The sequence below is a fragment of the Carettochelys insculpta genome, chromosome 1 (assembly GCF_033958435.1).
Source record: "Carettochelys insculpta isolate YL-2023 chromosome 1, ASM3395843v1, whole genome shotgun sequence".
Taxonomy (NCBI): Eukaryota; Metazoa; Chordata; order Testudines; family Carettochelyidae; genus Carettochelys; species Carettochelys insculpta.
Window position 1 is genome coordinate 275,612,085 of NC_134137.1, and position 20,440 is coordinate 275,632,524.

Here is a 20,440-nt window from a genome sequence, read left to right on the forward strand (position 1 = left end):
CTAGGACCTGGCAATTCAAAAGGGCCTGGGTTTCCTGACTGCTGCTACTCCTATTGCTGCAGTGAAGGCACATGGAACCCCAGAGCCTTTAAAAGGCCACCAGAGCACCACATTGTGCATTCCAGAGGGCTTGTAGGGGTGCCTGGGAGGCAGTCAGTGCTGAGGGCTGCAGGGTTGCACCATGGTCTAGGTAGCACTGAGGGCCAGCTGCCCCGGCCCTGCCGCTTCCACCCAGGTGCACCAACAAGGGAGGCAAGGGGAGGAAGTTGCATAGGGGTATTTCAACAGGGCCAAAACTCCCAGACAGGAGCTTCGTGCCCCATAGATGATGTGTGTGCGGGGTGCACAAGCGGCCACATGCATCCCCCAGTGTCAGCCACCCCTGCCCTCGCTGTCAACATCGCACGATTTCCAGTGAGCGCAGGGGCAGTCCCACCCCCCCACCCAGAGTGGTAGGGCCCGAAAGTGCTACTCCTAGGCCACACTGCTCTGGGGAATGGGGGCGGGAACAAGTGGCCATGTCTCCCCTAGAACACCCGCACTGGTCACTTCTGCTGGGCCCCTTTGAAACACCACAGAAGCATCACTCTGCCACTCCACAGGGCTTCTGAGGGCTGGGGTGGGGGGCCAGCATTGTGCTCTGGGTGGCCCTAAGGGCTGCCCTTGGTCGTGTTCTGCTTGAGGCTCCGCCCTTTCTGGAAGGCATGGGCTAAATTCCCGAGCTAATTTTTGAAAAGCTCACCTGTCCATTTGAGCACAGACTAAACTTGAAAACAAAGGCTCAGAAGAGAAAGGATGGTCCATTGTTAAAGTGCTGTCCTGTGACTGTGGTGCCTGGATTCAAATCTGTGTTTTACCACAGACTTCTTGGGTAAATCATTTCTCCTCTCTATGCCTCAGTTCCCCACCTGTAAAATGGGCATCAGAGTGCCTCAGAGTGATGTTGTGAGGATTAGCATATTAATGATGAAGAGGTACTACAGCAATGAGGCCATGAAAATATCTAAGTTAAAGACAGAGTGAGGCAATTCCTTCACACACCAGTGGTTGCATCTAAAATTTACTTTTCTGAATAATCTATTTCATGGGATTCCACAAGCCATATTTAACAACATTTTTCTGACCTCTCTCCCCTTCTTTAGCAGAAATACGAGAAGAAATTATATTGACAGAACCTGCTGCTCCAACTCCCTCCCCAGTGCCATTCTCTCCAGCTAAATCTGCCACCTCGGTGGAAATGCCATCTGCACCCTCACCTGTGAGCAATCAATCCCCAGAGTATGCTAACATAGCAGCTACAACAGGTAGGTAGGCTAAAGATGGCTGGTTCTTGATTTTTGCTTTTTTTTTTTTGAAAAATTGTTGCATAAAGCCCCCAAAAGCCTGAAATAAAAATTATGAGCAATGTCTGTTTCAAGCTGGACTCAGCATATGTTATTAATCATTCTAAACAGATGTTTTCCGTGTATCGTGCCTAACATGGTATGCAGGGCAATTGAAAAAAGGATCCAGCATGTGCATTGATTCCTGTGCATCAAGATATACATTTGTAAAACCAGATGAGATATCAGTATATTATGGACTCTGTGCACAGGTCTGGGGCCCTTAGAAGAACAGGGCCACAATTTTGCTCCAAAATGTTTTCAAAGCTTAGTTTGAAATTGCATATGCCTAGCAATACTTTTAAAGAGCCTTTTCTAAATGCAGCCCCATAGAAATCCCTCAATGACTTACCAACACATGCTTTCTCAAAACATGGGCATACCGTAGTTTGAATGGGCCAGATTTATGAAGCCGTATAGGCTTTTGGCAGGATTTTCAAAACCACCCACAACTTCCAGTTCCCACTGGTGGTAATGAAGACTTCTGCTCTGGGTTTGTTTTGTTTTTTAGCTTTAATGTTTTGTTTGTACCTTTCAACATCTTACTTCCTGGGGCAGGGTGTGGCAGCGGATAGCAGCAGGGAGTCAGGTCCCCTTGGGGCTCCCCTCCCCCTGCACTCACCACATGGCACAAGTGACAGCCTGCTACACTCCGATGCACCCTCCCAGCCCACTGAGCCTCACTTCTCCAGGGAGGAGTGGGGCTCAGCAGGCAGGGAGGCTGGAGCACAGTAGAGCAGAACCAGCTACTACTGGCACTGCCCCCATGGAGAGCGCGTGGTTGGGGAGAGGAGTGAGAGGAGGTGACCCGCTGCTGCTGCTGCCGCCACTGGCCCCTGCTGCCGTGCCCTGCTCCAGGTAATCCTCTCCCTTCCTGTTCATAGGGCAGAAGGCTGGGGTGGTCACAGCAGAGCCCCCAAAAGCACGTGGCCTGGGGCAGCCACCCCACCTTGTCTTATGAATGGGACAGTTCTGCTCTGAGATCAAACATATTTTGTTTTCCTAATTTAAGTCTGCAGAGATGCAGGAAAGGAGTCAGGAACTTGAACGATTGTCAGGAAAGAATCCAAGCACAGGTGCTGTCCTGGTTACTCAGTGGACATGATTGCCAGTTAAAAACAATAAAAAAATTAACTTTTTCAATGTGATAGAGTAGCAAGAAAAACTTCTAGAAAAATGTCAGAAGATGGCAATCTACTATCTTGGAGAATCAAACAGTACTTAAAGGATGAATAAAGGTGCCAAATGTACTTCTTGACTTCAAAGGTATTCTAGGGAACCATGGTGTGTATTTGTGGCTGAAACAGGATTAAAATGCCCTTCAATTTACATAATGTTGTGAAAGCTTCGAGTTTTCTTGTTGTTTGAGACTTTAGCATCTTAGCCTAAAGTTTAGACCTGTGTGAAAATATGACAATCCCATATCCTGAAAATCAAAACAACAAAACTAGAGTCATATGGTTCTTGGACATGAAGGATGGGCACAAAAGAAAATACACTGAATGAAGTAGGATGCTGTATGCTCTCCCCTGTAGAGGCTTCAGATATAGATTTTATGAATAATTTGATTCACAGAGGTTAAGGACGTAAGGGACCATTGTGATCATCTAGTCAGGCCCCATACATAACACAGGCCATAAAACATCCCCCAGTAACAAAAAACTGATAACTGTGTGCTCCCCACCCCTCATTAGACAAAAGGGACACATACAAAATGAGAATGGTCTAAGGCAGTAAAGTGGGCCACAGAAGGATTCACACATTGTGTTAATTTTACTTTAGTGATGTTCATTAATATGATTGAGTGACTGTCTCTCCTGCTGTGACCCTCCAAGGCTGAGGACTGCTAAAGTGAAGCCTCAGGGTAGACACAGGGACTATGGCTAAAGAACCCTCCACCCATGCCTTTCTACTGCAGCCTGTCTTAGCCAAGCCTCCATGGAAAACCTTTTTTCTCAAGATAGTTCATCTTTGATCATTTTAGTCCTTCTTTTTGACCAGTTCTTCATGTCCCTTTCTCCCTGCAACATTCCCCATTTTCTCTAGATGTTCTTTTGTTTGGCAGAATGGCTGTTTCTCCCAAGCCATTGAGCTTAGCTTCATTTTAGTTGTCATTATCTTCATTTTGTCTAGAACCCAACTTATGTGAATGAAGATTGATACAAGTAAAGTCATACAGAACCAGAAACATTGCAGTTACAGGAATGCGTTGTATTTTACTTTGTGTGGCTGAGAATGTATTATAAACCATCGTGGTTAATCAATTTGCCATAGTTTTAGGGTATCAGATAATATAGGGTATATTGCGTAATTTGTACAAAAATATAATAGAAAGGTTTTTTAAAATATTAGAGAGGATATGAAAAAAAATACCCCAACTGGTGATGGTGCTGATTCAGATAATATTCCAGATGTGTGAAAAAGGCATTTGTGTGGAAAGTTCACTGATGATAAAATAAAAAGGAAAGATTTTTCAGTGTCTTCTAAAAGCAGTGGACATGTTGGTAATGCTGCTAGACAATATTATCATCCCGTGGCCTGACAAATTCACTCGTTCAACCCCAGACAGATCCTAAGTGTGCTGGACTAAAGAGGTTCAACCTGTAGGTCTTTCTGGTTACTTCAAATTTATTAAAATGTGCCCTGTTCTCTCGACAAACAGGAATTGAATGCTTTAAATATTCAGAGTTCTGTAAAAGCCACTTGTAATCGAAAGCACACTTTCCCATTGCCTTCAAGGAGAGTAAGCTTGCAACAGTAACTTGTCCCACATGCCCAATTTAGAACTACTCACACAATTTGCCACCAGCAATTTTTAATTTATTTTAACAAAGTTTTTAAAACCATCCTATTTTTCCATTGGAATGTTAGGGGCATTCACTTCCAACACATTTCTGAAAGCCTCCAAAAACTAATGAATCTGTGTTGCACCCACGTGCCCAGAATTTGTGTGTGTGTATCATGGAGGTACACCCAGGGATCTCAGAGCAGAACCCTGGTCTTTATCGCCAGAAATACAATTTCTGCCACCTGACGATAGACTTTGATACTGCTCCAGTAGAAAACTCACTATCTTCTCTGTGGACCGGTACTTCAAAAGCATTACACATTTAGTAATGCACACAAAGCACAACTAAGACAGTTCCCACGCTACGGTGCTAGACAATGCAGTATGGGAAGGTGGAGGGTACCCTTGGTGGTGAAGGAACAAGTTAAGAGCTACTCAGAAAAACTAGCTGTACACAAGTCCATGGGTCTGGATTTAATGCACCCAAGGGTACTGAGGGAATTGGCAGACGTCATTGCCAAGCCTTTGGCCATTATCTTTGAATACCCTTGGCAATCAGAAGAGACTCCGGATGATTGGAAAAAGGCAAATGTATTTCCCATCTTTAAAAAAAGAAAGAAGGGCAATCCAGGGAACTATAGACTGGTCAACCTTATCTCAGTACCTGGAAAAATAATGGAAGGGATCCTCAAGGAATCCATTTTGGAGCACTTGGAAGAGGGGAAAGTGATCAAAAGTCATCAACATGGATTCACCAAGGGCAAGTTATGCCTGACCAGTCTGATTAGCTTCTATAATGAGGTAACAGGTTCTGTGGACATGGGGAAGTCAGTGGATGTGATATATCTTGACTTCAGCAATGCTTTCGATACAGCCTCCCACAACATTCTTGCCCATAAGTTAAGGAGATATGGATTGGATTCATGGACTATAAGATGGATAGAAAGCTGGCTTGATGGTCGGGCCCAATGAGTGGTGGTCAATGGCTCAATATCTGGATGGCGTTCAGTTTCAAGTGGAGTGCCCCAAGGCTCAGTTCTGGGGCCGGTGTTGTTCAACATCTTTATTAATGACCTGGATGAGGGACTGGATTGCACCCTCAGCAAGTTTGGCGATGACACAAAACTAGGGGGAGAGGTAGATACATTGGAGGGTAGAGATAGGATCCAGAGTGACCTGGATAAATTGGAGGACTGGGCCAAAAGAAATCTGATGCTGTTCCACAAGGAGAAGCGTAGAGTCCTGCACTTGGGACAGAAGAATCCCAAGCATTGTTATAAGCTGGGGACTAACTGGCTCAGCAGCAGTACAGTGGAAAGGGACCTAGGGATTATGGCAGATGAAAGGCTGGATATGAGTCAACAGTGTGACCTTGTAGCCAAAAAGGCCAACGACATATTGGGCTGCATTAGGAGGAGCATTTCAAGCAGATGTAGAGAAGTTGTTGTTCCCCTCTGTTCGGCACTGGTGAGGTCACATCTGGAATATTGCGTCCAGTTTTAGGCCCCCCCCCCAGTATAGAAAGGGTGTGGATGTGCTGGAGCAGGTTCAGAGGAGGGCAATGAAAATGATTACAGGGCTGGAGCACATGACTGATGAGGAGAGGCTGAGGGATTTGGGCTTATTTAGTTTGCAGAAGAGAAGACTGAGGGGTGATTTGATAGCAGCCTTCAACTTCCTGAAGGGGAGCTCTAAAGAGAATGGTGAGGAACTGTTCTCAGTGGTGACAGAGCACAGAACAAGGAGTAGTGGTCTGAAGTTAGAAGGAGAGGAGTAGGTTGTATATTAGGAAAAACTACTTCACTAGGTGGGTGATGAAGCACTGGAATGCATTGCCTGGAGAGGTGGTGGAATCTCTATCCCTAAAGGTTTTTAAGTCCTGGCTTGACATAGTCATGGCTGGGATGACTTAGTTGAGGTTGATCTTGCTTGAAGCAGGGGGCTGGACTCAATGACTTCTTGAGGTCCCTTCCAGCCCTAGGATTCTATGATTCAATAAAAAATGTAAACAGTAATTCCTCACCAGGTTTTTCTTGATTCTAAGGGCTGCTCAATACTAGCGAATTTTACAACATTAATTATACCAAGCTAGATAAATTTGCAAAATGCCCCTACTGTGGATGAAGTTATTCCAGTGTAAAAATGCTTATTTATAGCTATAACGCCTAAAGTTCAGTTCAGGAAGGAGGATAAGATCTAGTGGTAAGTATGTCTGTTCTACAAGCCCTACAGAAGAATGGCAGCCCACACTACTGTAGTGTAGATACTTGCTACAACAAAAGAAGGGATGTTTCCACTAACCACTGCTGTAGTAAACCCATCCCCTCAAGAGGCTGCGCCTACATGAGTAACACAGCTAGGTTGACCTAAGCTTTACAAGTGATCTCACCAATATGCCCCCTTGATTGAAGTCATACTAGGGCTTGTAATAGTACAGCAGTGTTAGTAAAAAAAAAAAACAACACAGGCCTGTCCAGAACATTTTTATTGCTAAAACTTCTAAGCATAGACCAGCCCTTAGTGCTTACACAGCAGGTATGGTAAAATCAAAGTATTTCAAAATGTAAATATTCCAGCTCAGTAGATTATGCATATGTATACCAGGTGAGGAAATGAGGGACAAAGTGTAAAGTTCTCAATGTGTTTTCTTTTGTTTGCTTGTTTTTTAATTCTGGGTATTTTCTCCAGATATGTGGCCCTAATCAGAAAGTCTCTTCAGGTATATTTAAAAGTTACTGTGTGGCCTTTCTTTACTAGGTTTTGTGTTGTTTTTTTTTTTAATTTTGGTAAATTTAGCAGTGTGGAAATGCATTGTACAACTAGAAAACCAATCTGGTTGATTGCCACTAGCTTGCAGTTCCCCAGTTTAAGGAGTCATTAAGTCTTCACTGCTTGTGGCACTGGCAATTAAAGTTAACTATTAAACTTGCTTTTCAAACTTTCTGCATGCACTCAGTGGTCAAACACAAAAGGAGCAATTTAAATCACTGCGATTAGATGACACCCTAACTAAAGTAAGGCAAATCTTGTATAGATTCCTCTGGTGTAAAACATCTGGCATGCACAGTTAACATTTTATTTAAATTTTTCTGCTAAATTACTGAAATTGTAAAAGGATAATTAGCCCTAATTCTTTCTAAATTACAAAGGTCAGATTAATGATTGTTCAAACTACAACATTGTAACAATAGAGATGGCTATATGGTTGACTCTGCAGTCCTCTCTTAAAGCCTGTGATTACTCATTTGCTAATGCAATTGCTGTTAGAACCTGAACTGGATTGCAGAAATTGAGCCTGGTAAATGTTTGCTAATAGATAATTAATCATTTCCCCACCTCCTGATCATCACCACTTCCACTCCTCTCAGTTACAAAGGAACGTACACCAGTCCGCAGGGAGCTGACTTAGAATTATTAATGCTCCATGAAGCCGATCTTTTAAACTCTCAGTGTTGCCATCTCTCATGATTTCATCATGAGTCTTACGGTATTTTGGTACTTAAAGCTCCGGCTCCTGGATTCATGAGAATGTGTGAGAATATTATTTTTTTAAAAACAAATTAAAGTGAGTTTCTAGCCCTCATGCTTGCAAAGAAAAGCTTGATAATGCAAACCCTAAAGGATCCAGCACCAGAAGAAAATATAAAGATCCCAAATTTATTCTTTTTAAAAAATCCAGTTTTTAAGCCAATCTCCTGATTTTGGAGAGACTGCCAGGCTTGCCCACAGACACAGCACTGCAGTGCAGCAGTTATGCCAGTTCATCTGCACCACACTCTTAGGCCTGCTCTACGCTAGGGATCAAGGTCGATTCCAGATGCACAACTTTAGCCACACCATTAGCATAGTTAGACTCGATGTATCAGGATCGACTTTGTTCCCTGGTATAGATCAGGGCTCCTCAGCTTGTGCTGACATCCCTTACGCCATGCAGTAGCGTCCAACATCAATGGCTGAGCCCAAAGATATTGATTTTGCCATGGCTTCACTAACACCTCGAACCCACAGTCAGTATAGACATACCTTTAGTGAAGACACTGCGTATGCTGACAGGAGAGCACCCTTGGGGTAGTTAATCCCCCTCAGAAGAGGCAGTAACTGTGTTGATGGGAGAAGTCCTCCCAGCAATGTTTAGCTCTGTTTACACTGTGGGTTAGGCTGGTATAATTGCATTGCTCAGGGATATGGATTATCCACACCCCTGAAAGACATAGTTGTACTGACATAAGCCTCTAGCTTACTCCAAGCCAAACTCCAGAAATCTGAACAGTTAGGCTGCTAGACGCTACTGTTTACTACCAGATATAATGTTTACTACTGCAAGACTCACTAGCATATGTGGGCTTGCTACTCAGTGTGGCCATGCACCTTTGCAAGCCAGTGCAAAATGGCTATAAAATGCTCCCATTGAGATATGGTTGCATTTTACATCCACCTTGCATTTACTTTGCACTGGCGTAAATGACGGCATGAGAGGCAGGGCAGTAGCTAAATGGCCCAGATCTATGGGAATATTCACACACATAAACAAATACAGTAAGGATTTGTAGCACAAGTCACACATCTGTGAATGAAATTCCTTTGCATTTTTGGCTTTGCTGTGTTACCACAACAAGACTGTTGTTAGGCTTTTAGCAGAGCTATTTTTACACTGTGCTTCCTACAGAGGGGCTCTTGCTGTCATAGTTTCAAAATGTAGTCAGTCTTTAAAAAGTAAGTAAGTAAAATAACAAAGTGGAATGAAGTAAAATAACTTTGTAAGTATATTGAAACCTCACATGCTGAAAACACGAAGAATAAAGTGTTGTCAAATCAGTCAACCACCACAGTTTTGCATTCAGTTCATTGGGTACAACAGCTAACAAAGGCTCTGTCTTCTGGACTTGCCACTGAAGTCAATAGGATTGGAGAAGAGCTGTAGGACTCAGGATTTGGTGGCTGGTGGACAATCTCTTCAAGCGTCTCTCCTCTTATCTTTTGACTGCCCACAAAATATGGAAGGGCTCTGATAGATGTTCTCTCCTAACACATACACCAGGCGTGGGCTCCATTCATCCCACTGGGGCTCTACCGGTGGCCCAGGGATGGCCAGCTGCCTCCCTCCCCCATCTGCCTCTTGCACTCCAGGGCATGGGAGACCCACACTACTGAAGCCTCCCCTTCCCACCCAGCACTTTTCACAGGGGCATGAATCACTTGATTTGCACTCTATCCCCACTCTTCCCCCTCCCTCCCAGAACTGGAATGCTGCGAATCAACTCTTCATGATGTTCTAGTTCCGGAAGGGAGGGAGAGGAGCAGGGACAGTGCACGAATCAGGCAACTCACATGATCCAAAGTGCTGAGAAGGAGGGGAAGAGCTGGTAACTGTGGGGCTCTGGTATGCAAGAGGTGTTGTGGGAGAGGGGCACGCAGTGGAACCACAAGGCTGCAGGTGGAGCCCCAGAGGGCTGCAGGTTGCTGCAGCCCATTGAGGTGAAGAAAGGCCACTCATGCGACCCACCCATTGTTCCTAGCTGTCCATCCCTGATGTACACACAAATAACCCTGAAGCACTCTTCTTCCTCTCACAGGACATTGAGGAAGAGAAGGGGTGAGTAGTCATCTTTTTCCATCCCAGCTTCAAATGCAAGAGAGGTATCCTGGATACAAAATTTTTCAATAGTCATCTGCTCTGCAAATCCAAAGACAGGCCCAACATATGCAAGTTGCTAGTCTACATCACTTCCAGAGAGCAAACCTTTCCTAAAGCAGCAACCTGAGGTGCTGCTGTCTGGTGTGATGAAGAAGTTACAATGATAGTCTTGGGAGATTTCAACAACCACATTGATAACTCCTCAAATCCAATGGCCTAAAACCTCTTAGCCACATTTTCCATTCTTAGTTTCTCTTGGTTAATGTGTGGCTTTGCCCTCAGAGCAAGGCATGCTTTGGACATGAATTTTGATTGGGGCTTAGCTATAGATTCATTGGTTTTGAGGCCAGCAGTGACTATTTGATTATTTCTTCTCACTTAGGCTACGTCTACACGTGAAGCCTACATCGAAGTAGCCTATTTCGATGTGGCGACATCGAAATAGGCTATTTCGATGAATAACGTCTACACGTCCTCCAGGGCTGGCAACATCGATGTTCAACATCGACGTTGCGCAGCACCACATCGAAATAGGCGCAGCGAGGGAACGTCTACACGCCACAGTAGCACACATCGAAATAAGGGTGCCAGGCACAGCTGCAGACAGGGTCACAGGGTGGACTCAACAGCCAGCCGCTCCCTTAAAGGGCCCCTCCCAGACACACTTGCACTAAACAGCACAAGATACACAGAGCCGACAACGAGTTGCAGACCCGGTGCATGCAGCATGAATCCCCCGCTGCAGCAGCAGCAGCCAGAAGCCCTGGGCTAAGGGCTGCTGCACACGGTGACCATAGAGCCCCGCACGGGCTGGAGAGACAGCGTCTCTCAACCCCCCAGCTGATGGCTGCCATGGAGGACCCCACAATTTCGACGTTGCGGGACACGGATCGTCTACACAGTCCCTACTTCGACGTTCAACGTCGAAGTAGGGTGCTATTCCGATCCCCTCATGAGGTTAGCGACTTCGACGTCTCGCCGCCTAACGTCGAAGTTAACTTCGAAATAGCGCCCGATGCGTGTAGCCGCGACGGGTGCTATTTCGAAGTTAGTGCCGCTACTTCGAAGTAGCGTGCACATGTAGACACAGCTTTAGAAAGGGAAACCTAACTTGTTATAGGGGACACAAGAAATGGCCCCCTCTGCTGGACTGACCGTCACCACCTTCAGGCTGGTCTAATGCAAGCAATTCTTGTGAACCTACCTTATCCACAAAACACACAAAGAACTCCCACCTCTTCTCCACCTCAGCAACTAGGCAGTCACATCCTGTTGGATTGCCTTAGACTATGAATTACCTTGCTTAGTGCAGGGTGTCCCATTTCAGTCCCAGAACTGCGCGCTGCCCATTACAAAGAACTAACTGACTTTGTGAAGGCAATGACTTTCTGAGATGGCCTCTTCATTCACCAAGAGCTATACGATAGCCACAGAGCTAATAAGTGGCCTCTCTGAATTGGGTCTTTTCACACAACAGAAAGTCCTAGAGGGTTTGCAGAAAAAATCAAGGGAGCTCCTGAAATGCTGATCCATTCCCTTTTCAGCTGGAGAGCAATGAGATTACCTGGTGACCCCTGTTCTGCCATCGTCATTGGCTCCCGGTTCCACACGTGGTCAATTTGAGATTTGGGTCTTCATTTTCATGGGATTTGTTCCCTATTTGTGGGAAATCCTCAATCTGTATGTGATTACACCCACAGCAGCTAGGGTACCCCATAATTATGGAATCGCCAACCTCAAGGATAGGAATCCATGAGGAGAGGACAAGGTTTTTCAGGAACTGGCCCATGCATCTAGAGTTCCCATGTGGAAGAGACTAGCCAAGACTAAAAACTTCAGCACCTTCAGAACAAAACATAAAACCCACTTTTTTGCCTTAATATTCCTAGAATAGAACCACCTTAAAAGTAAGCAAAGCTTCATCTCTGATGATTAGTGGGAAGAGAGAGAATGTCTCCAAGTGTGCACTTATTATTTTGGGAGTCAATCTGATACCTCAGTGATGCGGAACACATTAGAACTTAGCCTGGTGGGGAATGAAAGCCAAGTCAGGCTTCTTGGAATTTATTCGTATGAGTTCAAGCTTTCTTTAGGCCCCCAGGGCCCTGACTTCCTCCTACCACACCAAACCTGATTGTCCTGAGGATCCGGCAGACCATCACAGAACTTCACTCTGTCGGAGAAAGGGAGTCAGGATTTGGTCCGTAACGTCTATAGAGTGTTTTATGCTATTGCTATTCTCCCACCGCTAAGCCCTTTCCTGTCTTTTGTTTAGTTGTTTATTTTTTTTTTACAGTAGTACCTAAGAGCCCTGTCCATGGACCAGGCCCCTACTATGCTAGGTGCTGCACAAACTGAACAGAAAGAGAGTCCCTGTGCTCAAACGTTTATAGGCGCAAATTGCAGTATTTCATTGATTTTGACATTGGGCTATGTTTCACAAACAACATTTGTTTCTGGATTGTCTCCCAGTATCTGATATTCCATTTCTCCTATTTGTACTTTTTGGTGAGTTCCTCAAAAATGGATGGCTGTTTTACTATGCCCGAAGTTTATTCCTCCTTTGGTTGATGTTCTTCATTGGCTGTTTCAAAATGGATATTTCTAAAGGGCTTCAGCTCATGCTATGAACGTCATCTTTGTTTGTTCTGCAGGAGCTATGCAGTCCTATACATGGTCACTCACATATACAGTGACAACAGCTGCTGGGTCACCTGCTGAAAACTCGCAACAGCTGGCCTGCATGAGAAGTCCTCATGTGCCTTCTTCATCTGTCACACACAGGATACCTGTTTACCCTCACAGAGAGGAACACGGGTAGGTCACTTTCCACATTGTTTAGTTACATTTTAAGGACTGGTCTGAATTTGCATTCTTTTTTCCAAAAGCAGTTGGAATTCAAGGTCTGCTTCCTGGTGTAATAGATCTTCATTGCAATGTGATTGTGTTGTATGATTATATGGTTACTCATATATTTCCATTTATTCAGTTAAAACCTAATGTTAGTCATAAACACAAGGAAACCTGGAAAACAGGTTCTCAAGAGAGAAGGACTAAGCTCAGGGTCCAATTAAGTTTCTTTCTACTGCTGATTCCTGTTATGCTGTGCCAATGGCGTAGGTATGTCAAGAAAAGCTAACCTTCCTTCATTTAGCTAATTGCTAGTCTCACAAAGTAACAATATCCAGGATTTGGAAAAATAATTTTTAAACTAGAAGGATTAGCTAACAAAAAAATGTGTCTGAACGACTGAGTAATGCTGGACAATGAAAATAATAACTATTGACACAGCACAATTTATTAAACATATCAGACTTTACTAAGTCTCACAACATTCCTGTTCCAAAGCAATGCCTGTTCTGTATAAACCCAACTTTGAGGGCTTTGTAGCAAGCTCAGAAAGTGCCTACGTGCCTTCCACAACTAGCCAAATACCATGACAAAATCACCCAAGGGGCAGGCCCAGGCACGTATCAGAATTAGGAGTGTGGGTGATGTCACTGATAACTTGCATTCAACAAAAAGTGGAGACTTTTTACTGAAGTTCTCTAGCTCTGTCCAGGTTCCATCTGTGTGGAAATACTTACTGCATGGTGGAAGATTAGAAATTCGTTGCTGTGTGGAAAGCCAGCACAGTATCTGTGCACCACTAAGGACTTACGTGGTGCGCAGAGCTTTGGGATGAATTTCACACAACCCTTCCTCAGCCTACGAAGGTATCGGAATGGAGAGAACGTCTTCTGGCTTTTCGAGAACGGTTTTTTCTGGAGCTACTGCCAGTCCCCCTGAATTTGGATGCCTTCTGGAACGTGAATGTTTTATAGAATACTGATGAGGAGAGTACCTTAAAGGGCTCAGTGGGTGAATACCTAGCTGAGGAAGACAAGCCCCAGCCTGCCCCTTCTGATCAATGCTCTGACCCACCAGCACCTCCCCACCCATGGAGACAAGCCTCACCCCACCCCAACCTTATCCTTCCCAGCCACTTGTAGGTGCTGGGGCTGTCAAGCTGCAGCCTCAGCCTTCCCAGGTGGCTGGAGAGTGTAGGCAGTTTTGGGAAGGCAGTGCCTTTCCCTTGCCTACATTACCCACAGATCATGGGCTCAAGACCTTTTAAATGGGCTTTTATTTTACCATGTGAAAGGGTTTAAGGCAAGCACAAAGAGTCATTTTGAGTCATGGGGCAAGCCAAGCAAAATCAAACGAAAGCTTCAGGGTAAAAGAAGGTTTCATGAAAACAAATATTGAGGAGTCATTACTGCTTCCCTCTGAATTTTCAGTGGTGACAATAATAGATAATAATATTTGAAACCTTCCTGGGAAGATGCTGAGACAGTGACATTCAGCTGTGTTTTAAATGCGAGGGGATTTATTGGACATTTCTTAACTAGCCTAATTGTACTGGTGGAAATATTTAAAGTGACAGAACTGTTACTTTTTCTGTAACATTTATTTCTGTATTATGTAGGTTCTTTCTTACAAAGAGATGCTACATCAATTTTTTTTACTGCTAAAGCCCAGTTAAACTCTCTAAGGTTGGAAGAGGTCAGTGACACTTATTCTGGAGAGTAGGTAGAAAAGTTGGAAATCACAAGTACATATGGCTGTCATGCACCAGTGTTCAAACATCCTTTAACACAGTCAGAAAACATTCTTCCAAAACACCAAATGAAGAAATTATATTACAGGTATCAGTATTACCTTCTCAGAGAGAGTGTATAGCATAACAAGACAGAAATGAGTTATCTTTCTCCTGCGAGCTCAGAAGTCACACTAACAGCAACATGGAGAACCATGTAATTGCCCACCCCTTGTGAGATTTTGGCAATGCTAGTGCCAGCCTTTCTGCTGAACCCATCCTTAGTGGTATGGTCTATGTGCAGGGGTCAGCAACTAAAAGAGCAAGAACAGCCATGTTTTCCAATTCAGTAAAAATCCTCAATACCGTAGACTCCCGAGTTATGCAACGGTTGCGTTTCTGGGCAACCTCACGTAACTCAAATTTTGCACAAGTCAGGGGAAGCTGGGAACCAGGAGTCAGCCTGGACCCCAGCATGGCAGGGAGTCAGGAAGCAGGTGGCAGCCTGGTTCCCAGCTCTCCTCTGCTGGCAGGAGCCAGGAAACTGACCAGCACTAGTGTGCTGGTCAGTCTCCCAGCTCCTGCAAGCCCAGAGGAGCTGGAAGCCAGGCTGCCACCTGGTTTCTGGCTACCCTGGGCTTGCAGAAGCTGGGAAACTGACTCAGCACACTAGCACTGGGTCAGTTTCCTGGCTCCCTCATTGGTGGGGAGCTGGGGAGAAGCCGTACCACCATGGCTGTCTGCCCGCTTGGATTCCCCAGCTGTTGGAGCTGGGTGGCAGACAGCTGCAGCACAGTGGCTTCTCCCTGGCTTCCCCCCCAGCTGGGGAGCTGTGGGCTGGAGGAGGGAGCTGGCAGAGGAGCTGGGCTCCCGCCAGCCGCCAGAAACCTCAGGATTTCGATTCACATTAACGCAAATTAAGCGTGAGTTGAAATCGCACATATCGCAGGTTTACTGTAATTCAAGAGCCATAATGTGTGTCAATATGAGACAGTCCTTAATAAATAATATCAATGAATACTTTTTGTAACCCCTGTGTTAAGAACAGCACAATGATTTGTAATGTGATACATGTTTACTGCAGGACTTTCACAAACCTTTTACATATTCTCTCAAGGTTGCATTTTTTGTTGTTGGTGAATTTCTCATTGCAAATGAGATGTAAAGGGAGCCTGGCCAAACTTGATATAAATGTGAAAGATTGGGATCGTTGAGTTTGAAATTCTCTGTTTTCATCTTCAATTTTCTTCTTCTTTGAAGCCATTCCAACCCCACTTTAATTATGCCAGTTTCATTTCCTGTTTAATTTCAGTTTTCTTTCTTAGAATGCATGTTGCCCTTCACAGCAGGAATGCCTCAAGTTTCCTTTTCAAAATCAAGATTTTATTAGCTACATGATCAAAACACAGATACAGTATCATATCCCATAATGCACTGCACCTATTAAAAGGGAATTTATCCAACCTTTTGAGATCACATATTGTTTGCTATTTAGATATGAGTTGTTCATTTTTTGGGCTTTTAGACTTTCACCATTTATTGTAAATAATCAGAAGGCTTTTTTTTTTTTGACTTTGCAATAATAGTGTTCGGAGCCACAGAGACGTCCCTAAAGAGCCACAGGTTGCGGACCTCTGGCTATGTGCTGCTAACCAGACATGTACTACAGGCACTTTAGGTGCCTGGCTTGTAGGCACTGGCAGGTTTCAGTTACACTCAGCCAGCTCCTTTCGGTCTCTATGTTCTGCCCAGAGGCCATGGGAATCTTGCCTCTATGACCCAATGCCTTCAGCTGCCCTGGAACCTTCTCCATCTAGAGACCCATATCCTTTCTGAGCAGAAGGAAAGGAGCGGCAGCAATTTCACCCTTCTTCACACAGCCCTCCGTTGGCCTCTTATTGCACAGGGGATGAATCATAACTTCCCAATTGCCCAGTCATCCCTGATAGCTGCAGATGGGCTGGGAAAAGAGAACTGCAAATGTAACACCAACAGGTGGAACTGAATCTGTGACTTCTGCAGCTTAGTGCATAAGCCTGTAGTTTGAGCTAAAAGCCAGCTGCTTCTAAGGAGTTTGTGTGACAGGAGTCAGGGAGGGGCTTGGGTGCGAAGAGGGGCTCGGGACAGATGGTTGGGATGTGGGGTGGGTGCACGAGTTAGGATTGGAGGGCAGTGAGGCTTATGGCCAAGGGTTGGTGTGGGGGAGGGGTACAAGCACCTATAAGGAAGCAGTGGGGAGGCGGCTCAAGGCAAGGGGTTGGAGTTTGTGTGCAAGAGTGTCGGAGGCGTGTGGAGAGGGCAGAGGGGCTGAAGTCATCTCCCCTCCAGATTCATACCAGGATGCCGCTTGCTGCTCCCCTGCCTGTCCATATCAGAGAGCCAGAGCAAAGTGCACAGCTCCTCTGCCCTCTCCAGCCAGAAGGCAAGGTATGCAGCGAACTGTGCACTTTCGCCACACTCCCTGGTGGGAAGAGGAACAGCAGCAAGCAGTATCTCAGCATGAATCTGAGGGAGGGAACTTCACCTCCCCAGCCCTCCCTAAGCGGTACCCTGTGTGGTGGGAGGCTCAGCACTGTGGCAGTCCCTGACCAGGGGTCGGGGAGGGGAGCACACTCCCAGCCAGCCCCTTTCACCTGCTTGCTGCTTAGGGCAACAGCCTGCAGGAGAGGCCTGGGCAGTGGCCTGGGAGCGTGCCCACCTCCTTGTCCAGTGGAGGGCCTCAGCCAGCTGGCTTCTTCTTGCTAGAGTGGCATACTGGGGCACAGTTGCTCACTTTCACCTCTGCTTTGTCGTCTGTTGTCATCTCCTTCATGGACAAGGTTTCTATGAGCACAAAGTGGTACCGTTCTAATTGGAATGAACACATCAGTTTTTGACACACTAGTGAAGAACAGCCCCTCCGAACTGATGCAGAATCTAGAAGGTGCAGTATGTCAATTAAATTGTGAGCCCCACGCTTAGGGAGTAGCTGTGCAGCAAGGCAAAACCAATAAAAATCTTTGTACACCTTGTCATTGGGTAGCTTTGACCAATAAACCCCACCTTGGGATGTTGAAATTAACAAAAACATGAAGTTATAGTCATGTTTCAGTATATCTGGAACAGTGGAAAAAGTGATATTTTCTCATTTTGGGCATCATTATTTCATTTCACCTATAGGCTTGCAGCAGCACTTGGCAGCATCTTCATAAAATAGCTTTCAATTGCTGTATAATGTGGGTATACGTAGAGGGTAGAAACATTAAACTGCAAGTATATGGCCATTTTTGAAGAACTGCCACATGCTTGTGAATGGGCTTTGCTGGTGCCATGTACACAAGCCCTGAGTCCCAAAATTCCTCTGCTGTTAGCAGATAATTGTGAAGGCCTTTGGGAAAGTATGCCATCCTTCTCCTGTGATGTTCCACGTAGGGGACGATTATAAGTTGCTCTGTTAGCTCGAGTGGCAGAGATCCATACGCTGGATGTAAAAGTTCCAACTCTGGTGAAGACCCACATCGGTGTCAATAGCATGCAACATTATGGAATGTCTGTGTATTCAGTTTGCTTTTCAGAAAACTTGGAAGAAAGAGTCTGTGATCATGTAATTAAAGACTGAATCACATGTCACATGAGAGTTGAAGTCAGGCTGCATCAGTAACCTAAATTCTGGCACTTCCTAACTTTCAAGTGCTTGACTTTGCAACTTTAATATTATTTTAACATTGTGTGTGGGTGTAATTAGGAGCATCTAGCACTGTATGAGTCTACACATGGTATTCCATTTTATTTGCTTCCCAATCTTCAAAGAACTCTCAAATTAAGACTACTTTTGATGCCATGTATCTGAAGCAATAATAATGCTTGGGGGAATGATTCTATTCTATGCAGGTTCTTATGCTGCTTTTATCTCCATAAGCTACGTCTACACTAGCCAAAAACTTTGAAATGGCCATGCAAATGGCCATTTCTAAGTTTACTAATGAAGCGCTGAAATGCACATTCAGCACCTCATTAGCATGCGGGTGACCACAGCACTTTGAAATTGACGCGGCTCATCCAGACGGGGCTCCTTTTCGAAAGGACCCTGGCTACTTCGAAGTCCCCTTATTCCCACCTGCTCATAGGAATAAGGGGACTTCGAAGTAGGCAGGGTCCTTTTGAAAAGGAGCCCCGTCTGGATGAGCCGTGCGGTGGCGAGCCATGTCAATTTCGAAGTGCCGCGGCTGCCCGCATGCTAATGAGGCGCTGAAAATGTATTTCAGTGCTGCATTAGTAAACTTTGAAATGGCCATTTGCATGGCCATTTCAAAGTTTTTGGCTAGTGTAGACATGGCCATAGTGTCTTCTAGAGCAGGGCTCAGCAACCTTTCCAAGGAGGAGTGCCAAAATTTGACCTTTTGACCTCTATGCATGGTCTGAGTGCCAGCGGTACTTGTTAAAGTCACTACTTCTCCTATTTACAACAGCTTCATTAATAAATCAATTGAGATGAAGAGCTTTACCGTTCAGGTGCTGGTTGGTAGCATTAGCTGGTCTTCTATTAATCCACAGGCAGCCTGGCTTTGGGCAAGCTCCTGGCTGCATGGAAGAGGAGGAGCGGGGCTGCGCTCCCACCTCACACACCGATGAAAATCAGCTCGTGTGCCACTCTTGGCACGCTTGCCAGTGGTTGCTGACCCCTGTTCTAGAAGTTCGTTAAATGTCTAGACTAACATTTGACACACGGCTTCTTTTTATTTTCATCTCCTCCTGTGGGGCATGTTTGTTTTTCACCCATTTACTGTACATATTGCCATGTATTTATGTTAGAGAAGTCAAGGTCAACAAAATGAAGACAAGGAGCAATGGGCTTAAACTGCAGCAAGAGAGGTTTAGGTTGGACATTAGGAAAATCTTCTTGCCATAAGAACGTAAGAACAGCCAGCCATACTGGGTCAGACCATAGGCCCATCAAGCCCAGTATCCTGTCTTGCAACAGTGGCCAATGCCAGGTGTCCCAGAGGGAATGAACAGAACAGGTAGTAATCAAGTGATCAATTCACTGTTGCCCATTCCCAGCCTCTTGCAAACAGAGGCTAGGGACACCGTCCATGCCCGTCCCAGCTAATGGATATTGATGGACCTATCCTCCATTAATTTATCTAGTTCTTTTTTTAAACTTTATTATAGTCTTGGGCTTCACAACATTCTCCGGCAAGGAGTTCCACAGATTAACTGTGCGTGGTGTGAAGAAATATTTCCTATTGTTTGTTTTAAACCTGCTGCCTATTAATTTCATTTGGTGACCCCTAGTTCTTGTGTTGTGAGAAGGAGTAAATAACAATCCCTTATCCACTTTATCCACACCAGTCACGATTTTATATACCTCTGTACCACCCCTTAATCATCTTTTTTCCAAACTAAAAAGTCCCAGTCTTATTAATCTCTCCTCATACGGCAGACACTCCATACCCCTAATTATTTTTGTTGCCCTTTTCTGAACCTTTTCCAATTCCAATATATCTTTTTTGAGATGGGGTGACCACATCTGTACACAGAATTCCACATGTGGACGTACCATGGATTTATGTAAAGGTAATATGACATCTTCTGTCTTATTATCTGTTACTTTCTTAATGATTCCCAACATTTTGTTAGCTTTTTCAACTGCCGCTGCACACTGAGTGGATGTCTTCAGAGAACTATCCACAATGACTCCAAGATCTCCTTCCTGAGTGGTCACAGTGGTTAAACACTGGAATAAATTGCCTAGGGAGTTTGTGGAATCTCTATCACTATACCTATCAGGGATGGCCTAGAGCAGGGATTGCCAGGCTACAGGTTGGGATCCAAACGTGGGTCATGATTAGATTTGTTAAGAGTTGCCAGCAGCTTGGAGCTGCATGTGGCTCTTAAAGAGGCCATTTGCAGCTCCTTACACTGCCACATCCATCAGCTGTCTCTGTCAATAGAGAAGCAATTATGCATTACAAAGAGCTTCTCAACCTTTGATATTCATAGTCATTCCAGGAAAGCCACTTAAATAGACTCTTGCAGTAAGTAATTTTCACCCCGCCTCCTCCCTTCCCCTCCAT

General features: G+C 45.0%; 1 protein-coding gene across 1 annotated transcript in view; it reads left to right on the forward strand.

Moving 5' to 3' along the window:
• The window catches only part of RFX4 (regulatory factor X4), a 103,059-nt gene that overhangs the window by 63,970 nt on the left and 18,649 nt on the right, over nucleotides 1-20,440 (forward strand). Inside the window, exons 12-13 of the mRNA XM_074983839.1 lie at nucleotides 1,143-1,304; nucleotides 12,460-12,622. Of these exons, the coding sequence (XP_074839940.1) occupies nucleotides 1,143-1,304; nucleotides 12,460-12,622 (325 nt within the window). The remainder of the gene's footprint in view (nucleotides 1-1,142; nucleotides 1,305-12,459; nucleotides 12,623-20,440) is intronic.